Here is an 11385-nt window from a genome sequence, read left to right as displayed (position 1 = left end):
CCAAGGGGGTGGCCCTGTCCCCCTGGCCTGGGATGTCCCCACCGAGGTGTCCCCATGGATGTCCCCACCCCTCCCCCCCCGGGATGTCCCCACCCCTCCCCCCGCGTGTCCCCTCCGGGGTGGCCCCCTCGGGGGAGGGTCCCTGTGGGGGAGGGGTCCCCGCGGGGGTGGCGGGGGGTCCCCGGGGTGTCCCCGCGGGGGGGGGTGGCGGCGGTGACAAATGTCCACTATTTATCTGCATCAGTGAGTGTTAGAGACGCCAATAAACACCGTAGAGCTGAGCTGGCCTTGGGGACATCGGGGACGTTGGGGACATCGGGGACATTGGGGACATCGGGGACATTGGGGACATCGGGGGATTGGGGACATTTGGACATTGGGGACATCGAGGACATTTGGGACATCGAGGACATTTGGGGACAGAGGGGACATCGGGGACATTTGGACATTTGGGACATCGAGGACATTTCGGGACTGAGGGGACATCGGGGACATTGGGGACATTTGGACATTGGGGACATCGGGGACAGAGGGGACATTGGGGGGATTGGGGCATGGGGACACATTGGGGACATCGGGGACATTGGGGACACTGGGGACACATTTGGGACATTGGGGGCAATGGGGACATCGGGAATTTGGGGACATTTGGGGACATGGGGACACATCAAGGACACATTGGAGGACATTAGGGGGACATGAGGACCATGGGGGACACAGAGACGTGTGGGGACATTGGGGACATCGGGGTGTTGGGGGGACACGGGAGTTGTTTGGGGACATTGGTGGGGGGGCAGTTCCCATCGGGGGGTGGCACCGTGGGGACACTTTGGGACATTGGGGACATCGGGGGTGACATCCGGGGGTCCCCAAATCCAGACCCCCCACGGAGCAGCAACAACCACGATTTATTTTACACCAAAGGGGGGGGGGGGAAGGGGAACCCCCCTTTTTTGGGGGGGTGGGGGAGGGGTCCCCCCTTTTCTGGGGGGGTCCCAAAAGTGTCCCTGAATCACGGGGGGGGGGGGGGGGGAGGGGACATGAGGTAAATTTGGGGACCCCCCCAAGGGGTCCGGGTTGGGGGGGCTTTTGTCGTCCCCCCCCCCAAGGTGGCACCGAGCTGAGGGGGGCGGGGCTCCAATTTTTGGGGTGTCTCCTTTTTTGGGGGGGGGGCGTTGGGTTTTGGGGATCCTGGGGGGGGAGGGTCCCCCGGTTTTGTCCCCCCCCCATTCCAGACACCCCAAAAAAGGGGGGGGGGACCCCAATTCAGACCCTTGTGGGGGGCAGGACCCCAATTTTTGGAGCCCTCCCCCCACCCCAGGGCAGAATCCCCCCATTTTTTGGAGCCCCCCCATATCCCAAGGAGGGGTCCCCCCACTTTGAGAGCCCCTCACATCTTTTGGATACCCCAAAATTTTGGGGTGTCCTCCCCCCAATCCCGCTCACAGCAGGTTGAGGTGTCCCCCCAAAATTTTGGGGTGTAATCCCGTTTCCAGCCGGCACCACCTCCCAAAATTTCGGGGTTCAAATTTTCGGGTTTCGATCCCACTCACAACAACCTACACGTGGAGGATTTACCTTCCCCCAAAAAAAAATTTCGGGGTGCAATCCCACTCACAACCATCCCCCCAAAATTTCGGGGTGTAATCCCACTCACAACAACCATTACCCCCAAAATTTCGGGGAGCAATCCCATTCACAACAACCGTCCCCCCCAAAATTTCGGGGTGTAATCCCACTCACAACAACCGTCCCCCCCAAAATTTGGGGGTGCAATCCCATTCACAACAACCGTCCCCCCCAAAATTTCGGGGTGTAATCCCACTCACAACAACCGTCCCCCCCAAAATTTCGGGGAGCAATCCCATTCACAACAACCGTCCCCCCCAAAATTTCGGGGTGCAATCCCCCCCCCCTCCACCCACCCACCCCCTCTCTCACAACAACCTACACGTGGAGGATTTGCCCCCCCCGGCTCCCCCGGCCGCGTTGGGGTCCAGATCGGGGGGCAGCGTCCCCGGGGCCCCCCAAACGTTGAGCTCCTCGAAGACTCCGGTCTCGATCAGCTCCTCCTGCCAGGGGATGGGGACGGTCCCCGAGGCGAAGGCGTCGCACAGCGCCGCGTCCCCCCCGTCCAGCTCCACCCCCTTCACCGTGGAGAAGGCCCCCACGTCCGCCAGGTCCTTGGCGTAGACGCGGCGAGGGTCCGGCACGAACGGGGGGGGCACCAGGCCTGGGGGGGGGGGGGGGGCACCCCGTTATTTTGGGGAATTGTTTTTGGAAGCCATTGATGGCACCAGTACATCCCAGTATAGCCCAGTATAGCCCAGTATAGCCCAGTAACCACAGCAACCCCCAGGAATGTCTGAGGACTCCCAAAAACCTCCCAAGGACCACCAGAAACCCCTCAAAATTCACTCCAGGGCTCCCAGAAACCTCCCAGTACATCCCAGTACAGCCCAGTATAGCCCAGTAACCACAGGAACCTCCAGGAACGTCTGAGAGCTCCCAGAAACCTCCCAAGGACCACCAGGAGCTCCCCAAAAATGTCTCAGTTACCTCCCAATGCCTTTCCCACCCCAGGAGCACCCCGACATCTCAGGTATCCCCAGTAGCCCCCAGTAGCCCCCCAGTAACCCCCAGTAGCCCCCACGTCCGCCAGGTCCTTGGCGTAGACGCGGCGAGGGTCCGGCACGAACGGGGGGGGGGGGGGCACCCCGTTATTTTGGGGAATTGTTTTTGGAAGCCATTGATGGCACCAGTACCTCCCAGTATAGCCCAGTATAGCCCAGTATAGCCCAGTAACCACAGGAACCACAAGGAATGTCTGAGGACTCCCAAAAACCTCCCAAGGACCACCAGGAACCCCTCAAAATTCACTCCAGGGCTCCCAGAAACCTCCCAGTACATCCCAGTACATCCCAGTACATCCCAGTATAGCCCAGTACAGCCCAGTATAGCCCAGTAACCACAGGAACCCCCAGGAATGTCTGAGGACTCCCAAAAACCTCCCAAGGACCACCAGGAGCTCCCCAAAAATGTCTCAGGTACCTCCCAATGCCTTTCCCACCCCAGGAGCACCCCGACATCTCAGGTATCCCCAGTAGCCCCCAGTAGCCCCCCAGTAACCCCCAGTAGCCCCCACGTCCGCCAGGTCCTTGGCGTAGACGCGGCGAGGGTCCGGCACGAACGGGGGGGGGGGGCACCAGGCCTGGGGGGGGGGGGGGGGGACACCCCGTTATTTTGGGGAATTGTTTTTGGAAGCCATTGATGGCATCAGTACATCCCAGTATAGCCCAGTACATCCCAGTATAGCCCAGTAACCACAGCAACCCCCAGGAATGTCTGAGGACTCCCAAAAACCTCCCAAGGACCACCAGGAACTCCTCAAAATTCACTCCAGGGCTCCCAGAAACCTCCCAGTACATCCCAGTACATCCCAGTACATCCCAGTATAGCCCAGTAACCACAGGAACCCCCAGGAACATCTGAGGACTCCCAAGGACCACCAGGAACTCCCCAAAATGGCGACACCACCATGAGCACCCAAAACCCAACGGAGACCCCAAAATCCCAACGAAGACCCCAAACCCCAATGGAGACCCCAACTCCTGCCCACCCAAAACCCATTGGAGACCCCAACTCTTGATCACCCCGCACCCAATGGAGACCCCAAAATTCCAAACAAAGACTCCAAAACCCAATGGAGACCCCAAAACCCAATGGAGACCCCAATTCTTCACTTCTCTACACTCAATGGAGACCCCAAAACCCAACGGAGACCCCAAAACCCAATGGAGACCCCAAAACCCAACAGAAACCCCAACTCCTGTTCACCCAACACCCAATGGAGATCCCAACACCCAATGAAGACCCCAAGACCCAATGGAGACCCCAACTCCTGACCACCCACCACCCAATGGAGACCCCAACTCTTGACTTCTCTACACTCAATGGAGACCCCAAAACCCAGTTGGGACCCCAAAACCCAACGGAAACCCCAAAACCCAACAAAGACCCCAAAACCCAACGAAGACCCCAAAACCCCAACGGAGACCCCAAAACCCAACAGAAACCCCAACTCCTGAACACCCAACACCCGATGGAGACCCCAAAACCCAATGGAGACCCCAGCTCTTGACTTCTCTACACCCAATGGAGACCCCAAAATTCAGAACAAAGACCCCAAAACCCAATGGAGACCCCAAGACCCAATGGAGACCCCAACTCTTGACTTCTCTACACTCAATGGAGACCCCAAAACCCAGTTGGGACCCCAAAACCCAATGGAGACCCCAAAACCCAACAGAGACCCAACTCCTGACCACCCACCACCCAATGGAGACCCCAACTCTTGATCACCCCGCACCCAACAGAGACCCCAAAACCCAACAAAGACCCCATCTCCTTCCCACCCACCACCCCACCCCCATTTCCCGACCCCCAACCCCCCCATTCCAGCCCCTCCCCCGGGCGTTACCGGCCTCCAGGCGCCCCCAGTTGATGCCTTTGAAGAAGGGCTGGGCTTTGAGCTGGGCGCAGTCGTTGCCGCGGAAGCCCAGGCGGCTCTGGGGGTCCTTGGCCAGGAGCCCCTCGCAGGCCGCGCGCGCCGCGGGGCTGAACTTGTCCGAGTAGGACACGGCGTCGTTCAGGATGCGCCGCGTCACCTCCTTGTTCTCCACCTGCCAAAAATTTGGGGCTCGGGACGGGGGGGTCCTTGGGGGTCCTGCTGGAGGTTTTTTTTGGGGGGGTTCTGAAGGGTTCTGGAAGTTCTTGGGGTCCTGCTGGAGGTTTTTGGGAGGGTTCTGAGGGTCCTGAGAGGTTCTGGAAGTCCTTGAGGTCCTGCTGGAGGTTCTTGGGGGGGGTTCTGAGGGTCTTGGGGGGTTTCTTGGAAGTTCTTGGGGGATTCTGGAAGTCCTTGGGGTCCTGCTGGAGGTTTTTTGGGGGGGTTCTGAAGGGTTCTGGAAGTCCTTGGGGTCCTGATGGATGTTCCTGGGGGGGGGTTCTGAGGGTCTTGGGGGGTTTCTTGGAGGCTCTTGGGAGGGTTCTGGAGGTCCTTGGGGTCCTGCTAGAGGTTTTTGGGGGGTTCTTGCAGTTTTTTTGGAGGGGGTTCTGGAACTCCTTGGGGTCCTGCTGGAATTTTTTTGGGGCGGTTCTGAGGGGTTCTGGAAGTCCTTGGGGTCCTGATGGAAGTTTTGGGGGGTTCTGAGGGTCTTGGGGGGTTTTTTGGAGGTTCTTGGGAGGGTTCTGGAGGTCCTTGGGTTCCTGCTAGAGGTTTTTGGGGGGTTCTTGGAGGTTTTTGGGGGGGCTCTGAGGGTCCTGAGAGGTTCTGGAAGTCCTTGGGGTCCTGCTGGAGGTTCCTGGGGGGGGTTCTGAGGGTCCTGGAGGGGTTTCTGGGATCCCTGGGCTGAATTTTGGGGAGTTCCTGGTGGTCCTTGGGAGGTTTTTGGGAGCCCTCAAACGTTCCTGGGGGAGCTCCTGGGGATTCCCGTGGTTACTGGGATGTACTGGGATGTACTGGAGGTTACTGGGAGGTACTGGGGGGTACTGGGGGTTACTGGGGGTACTGGGAGGTACTGGGGGTTACTGGGATGTACTGGGATGTACTGGGGGTTACTGGGGGTACTGGAGGTTACTGGGAGGTACTGGGAGGTACTGGGGGGTACTGGGGGGTACTGGGGGGTACTCTGGGGGGTGCTGGGGTGGGGGTCACCTTCTCCCCCCGCCGGCGGAAGGGCCCCTTGGCCTCCAGCATCTCATAAATGGTCACCCCCAGAGTGAAATAATCGACCGACCAATCGTAATCCTCGTTCTTGAGCAGCTCGGGGGCCATGAACCCTGCGGGGACACCGGGGGACATTGACGGGACATCCAGAGGACAGGGGACATTGGGGGGGACAAGGGACATCGAGGGGACAGGGGGCATGGGGAGGACATCCTGGGAATATTGAGGGAACATCGAGGGGACAGGGGACATGGTGGGGACGGGTGACATCAAGGGGACATCGAGGGGACATTGACAGGGACAGGGGACAGTGAGAGGGACAGGAGGCATTGAGGGGAGACAGGGGACCAGAGGGGACCCAGGTGACATTGGGGTGTCCCAGGTGACACAGGGGGGAGGGGACTCAGGTGATTGATGGGACTTCCCACGTCCTCACGACACCCAGGGTCCCCCCCAAGTGTCCCCAGTGTCCTCCCAGTGTCCCCCAGTGTCCCCCCCAATGTCCTCCCAGTGTCCCCCCAGTGTCCCCAGTGTCCCCAGTGTCCCCCCAATGTCCTCCCAGTGTCCCCCCAGTGTCCCCCCAGTGTCCCAGTGTCCCCCCAGTGTCCCCAGTGTCCCCATTGTCCCCCCAGTGTCCCCCCAGTGTCCCCAGTGTCCCCAGTGTCCCCCCAGTGTCCCCAGTGTCCCCAGGTGTCCCTGTCCCCACCTGGGGTCCCGGCGTAGCCGCGGGTTTTGCTCTCTCCATCCTTGAGCTCCACGGCCAAGCCATGTCGGTTACAGACGGACGTGGCCTGGGACCAGTGACCACCAGTGACCACCGGTGACCATGAGTGACCACCCACAGTGACCACCAGCGACCAATGCCCCCACCACTGTCCCCAATGAGCCCAAATGTCCCCAATGTCCCCATGTCCCTGATATCCCCAACGTCTCCAATGTCCCCGATGTCCCCCAGTGTCCCCGATGTCCCCAATCCCCTAGATGTCCCCAGTGTCCCCAGTGTCCCTGATGTCCTCAGTGTCCCCAATCCCCTGGTTGTCCCCAATGTCCTCAATGTCCCCAGTGTCCTCAATCCCCTGGATGTCCCCAGTGTCCCCAATATACCCGATGTCCCCAGTGTCCTCAATCCCCTGGATGTCCCCAGTGTCCCCAATGTCCCCAATCCCCTGGATGTCCCCAGTGTCCCCAGTGACCCCAATGTCCCCGATGTCCCTGATGTCCCCAGTGTCCCCAATCCCCTGGATGTCCCCAATGTCCCCAATCCCCTGGATGTCCCCGATGTCCCCAATGTCCCCAGTGTCCCCGTGCTGTCACCGGCGTCGTCCAGCAGCACGTTCTCGGGTTTGAGGTCTCTGTAGACGATGCGGTGCTGGTGCAGGTGCTCCAGCCCAGCAGGATCTGCGCCGTGTAGAAAACCGCGCGCGGCTCCGCAAAACCCGGATTGTCCTCATCCACGTTGTAGATGTGGTACCTGGGGACAGCGGGGACATCGGGGACATTGGGGACATTGGGGGGCATTGGGGGCATTGGGGACAATTGGGGGCATTGGGGACATTGGGGACAAACGGGGACAATTGGGGACATTGGGGGCATTGGGGACATTGGGGACATTGGGGGCATTGGGGACATTGGGGGGCATTGGGGATATTGGGGACATTGGGGACAATTGGGGGCATTGGGGACATCAGGGTCATCAGGGACATTGGGGACATTGGGGACATCGGGGTCATTGGGGACATTGGGGGCATGGGGACAACGGGGACAATTGGGGACATCAGGGACATTGGGGGGACATTGGGGATTTTGAGGACATTGGGGACACTGGGGACAATCAGGGGCATTGAGGACATTGGGATAATCAGGGACGTTGGGGACATCGGGGACAGAGTGGGGACATGATCAATGTGTGTGGCACCAGCACAGTGGCTCTGGGGACATTCTGAGGACATGGGGACATTCTGGGGGCATGCCAGGGACATTGGGACATGCCAGGCCCTGGGGAGGTGACACGGAGACCCCCAGCATTGTCCTTGTCCCCATCACATGTGACACACGCCAAGGTCACGCCAGACGAGGTGACAGCAGGGTCACACCGAGGTGACACCAAAGCCATGCCAGGGTCACACCAGGGTCACACCAAGGTCAATCCAAAGCTATACCAAGGTCACATCAAGGTCACACCGAGACCACCCTGAGGCCACCCCAGTGCCACCCCAGTGCCACCCCAGTGTCACCCCACGGCCACCGCCGCCCGCCTACCGCAGGTCGCCGCCGTTCATGATGGTCATGACGAGGCAGAGGTCGGTCTTGGTCTGGAAGGCGCAGGCCAGGGACACGATGAAGCGGCTGTGGACACGAGCCAGGATCCGCTTCTCCACCAGAGCCGCCTGTGTGAGCCGGGGGACACGTTGGGGACACGTTGGGGACACGTTGGGGACACACTGACACATGGGATGGCACCACCAGGGACGGGGACACGCCAAGGACACGCAGGTGGCACACGCCAAGGGGACGGATATAGGAACCAGAGGGACATCCGAGGGGACAGAGGGACAGGTGTGGGGACAGAGGGATGGACACAGGGACGGGGACATGGATTTGGGGACAGAGGACCAGATTTGGGGACAGAGGAGCCACTGAGAGGTGGCTGGGAAGCTGAGGGGACAAAGGGACTTGTCTGGGGACAGAGGGACGGATTTGAGGACAGAGGGACATCCGAGGGGACCAAAGGGGCGAATTTGAGCACAGAGGAGCATCAGAAGGGACTCAGGGACACCCATGGGCGCAGCGGCACCGCCGAGGGGCCGAAGGCACACGGCTGGGGACAGCCCACCTCGTATCCCTTGCGCTTCTTGAGGCGCTTCTTGTTGAGGCGTTTGTTGGCGTACATCTTGCCGGTGGCGCGGCGCTGGCAGGCGCACACCTCGCCGAAGCCGCCCTTGCCCAGCACGCGGAACTCCACGAAGGCGTCGGCGTTCACGGCCTGGCCCTCGAGCCACTTGAACTGCACGAAGCGGCTGAACTCGGGCGAGGCGCGGTACGGCCCCCAGGCCGCCGCCTCCAGGTGCGCCAGCAGCTCCCGCCGCGCCTGCGCGAAGGCGTCGCCCTGGAGAGGGGTACCTGAGGGGTGACGGGGGCGGTTGGGGGGGGTGTCATGGCCGCCGAGGTGGTGGTGGACACCGTTGGGGTGTCACGGTCATGGTTGGGGTGTTGTCGGTGGCAGTTGGAGGGTCATGGCTGCCATTGGAATGTCATGGCTGCTGTTGGGGTGTCATGGCTGCCATTGGACGTGTCATGGCAGTCAATATCATCATGGCTGCTGTTGAGGTGTCATGGCTGCCATTGGAGTGTCATGGCTGCCAACATCATCATGGCTGCTGTTGGGGTGTCATGGCTGCCGTTGGGGTGTCATGGCTGCCAATATCATCATGGCTGCCGTTTGGGGTGTCATGGCTGCCATTGGAGTGTCATGGCAGTCAATATCATCATGGCTGCTGTTGAGGTGTCATGGCTGCCATTGGAGTGTCATGGCTGCCAACATCATCATGGCTGCTGTTGGGGTGTCATGGCTGCCGTTGGAGTGTCATGGCTGCCAATATCATCATGGCCGCCATTAGAGTGTCATGGCTGCCATTGGAGTGTCATGGCTGCCATTGGAGTGTCATGGCAGCCAATATCATCATGGCTGCCTTTGGGGTGTCATGGCAGCCAATGCCATCATGGCCGCCGTTGGGGTGTCATGGCTGCCATTGGAGTGTCATGGCTGCCAACATCATCATGGCCGCCATTGGGGTGTCATGGCCATGGCTGGGGTGTCATGGACACCATTGGCATAACATGGCTGCCAAAACCATCATGGCCACCATTGGGGTGTCACAGACGCCATATTGATGTCATGTCCACCATGTTAGTGTCACATCCACCATATTGGCACTATGTCTGCCATATTGGCACACTGTCAGCCATGTCAGTGTCACAGCCGCCATATTGGTGCCCTATCAGGGTCACAGCCGCCATATTGGAGCCCTGTTGGCCGTGTCAGGGCCACAGCCGCCATATTGGAGTGGTGTCAGCCATGTCAGCGCCACAGCCGCCATATTGGAGCTCTGTTGGCCGTGTCAGCACCACAGCCGCCATATTGGTGCCCTATCAGGGTCACAGCCGCCATATTGGAGCTCTGTTGGCCGTAAGTCAGCGTCACAGCCGCCATATTGTCGCCTACCCACACTACCCCTCACCTGTGGGCGGGGCTGTGGCCGTGGCGCTGAGGAAGCCGCAGTGCTCGGACCCTCCGGGCGTGAAGAAGCGGCTCCGCAGCCGCTTGGCCGACTCCCTCCCTCTCCGCGTCCTCGCACTGCTCGAAAGGCCTCGATCTCCGACCACAACGCCCCGGCCGCCGCAAACTGGGGCGCCCCCTCCAGGAAGCGCCGGAAGAGCAGCTTGCCGATGGGCTGCTCCACGCACTGCCACCGGAACGACGTCTCCTGGCCGCCATCTTGGGTGTGGCCGGGCGGGGCTCCGTTGGGGGCTCCGTTGGGGGCTCCGGGGACCCCCGTTCTGGGTGCCGGCGGTGCCGCCCAGTTGGGCGCGCAGGGCCTCGCACTGGGAGATGTGGGGCAGGCGGAGCCGGGCCTTGGAGCGCCGGTCTTTGCTGCCGCCGGGGCCACCGCGGGCCGACACGTAGGCAGAGTTGGCCACCACGGTCTCCAGGCCGCCGATGTCCATGGCTGCCGGGGGGTGGGGGGGGGGGTTGGATACCTGGGAAAGGTGGGGGGGACACTGGTGGGGTGGATTGGGGGGGGGGGTGTGGCACACCTGGGGGGCTCGTGGGGGGGGGGTCTGAGGGGTGTGGGGGTCCCTGGTGTGACACGTTGGGGGGGGTCTGAGGGTGACACACTGGGGGGGGGGGTCTGAGGGGACTCTGGGGGGGTCGGGGGATCCGTGGTGTGACACGTGGGGGGGTCTTTGGGGGGGCCAGGGGGGTCCCTTGTGTCACACACGGGGGGGTCTGGGGGTGACACACGGAGGGGAATTTGGGGTGGGGGCGTGGGGGTCCCTGGTGTGACACGTGGGGGGGCTTTGGGGTGACACATTGGGGGGGTCTGGGGGTCTCTGGGGGGGGTCAGAGAGTCCCTCATGTGACACATGGGGGGGGGGGGGTCCTGGGGGTTGGGGGTCCCTCATGTGACATTTGGGGGGGGGTCTGGGGTCTCTCGTGCGCTGCACGAGGATGTGACCACGCCCCCTTCCTGTCCCCGCCCCCCGGATTAACCCTGGGGTGGGGGGGGGTGGGGGGTCGGGTCTCTTAAAGGGCCCGCGCTATAATTAGCATAAGCGGCTCAGCGCGCGCCTAAGCCGCTTTGCCTCGCACGAGAGCCCCCCCCGACCCCCCCCCCAAAAACACCCGGGGTATCCCGACAGGCCCCGGGGCCGCGGGGCGGGATGGGAACGGGGTGACCCCCAAAATAAAAAAAAAAATAAAAATGGGGACACAAAGGATTGTGGAGAGAGACCACCCACCCCCCGCCCCACCCCCCCCCCCCGCCATGGGGGTGGATCCTAAGGGGGGGGGTGGGGGAGGGACCATTCCCCCCCCTCCCCCCCTCCGGGACCCCCGCCCCTTCAGGGGTGTCCAGGAAACCCCTATGACCCTGCATGGG

The 11385-nt window shown here is 61.5% G+C and overlaps 1 protein-coding gene across 1 annotated transcript; it reads right to left on the bottom strand.

The window, feature by feature from the left end:
* Positions 1-1029: 1029 nt before the first annotated feature.
* LOC106863820 (rhodopsin kinase GRK1-like) lies at positions 1030-10451 on the bottom strand. Its single transcript, XM_088155273.1, is given in 13 exon segments — positions 1030-2233; positions 4481-4682; positions 5714-5838; positions 6432-6501; positions 6503-6516; positions 7040-7117; positions 7120-7196; positions 7985-8112; positions 8559-8845; positions 9964-10054; positions 10056-10088; positions 10090-10263; positions 10265-10451. Coding segments are annotated over 13 exon segments (1761 nt in total). The 5' UTR covers position 10451; the 3' UTR covers positions 1030-1937.
* Between the last annotated feature and the right edge of the window lie 934 nt (positions 10452-11385).

The sequence above is a fragment of the Sturnus vulgaris genome, chromosome 36 (assembly GCF_052056855.1).
Source record: "Sturnus vulgaris isolate bStuVul1 chromosome 36, bStuVul1.hap1, whole genome shotgun sequence".
NCBI classification, from domain to species: domain Eukaryota; kingdom Metazoa; phylum Chordata; class Aves; order Passeriformes; family Sturnidae; genus Sturnus; species Sturnus vulgaris.
This window is presented reverse-complemented; position numbering and strand designations above follow the sequence as displayed.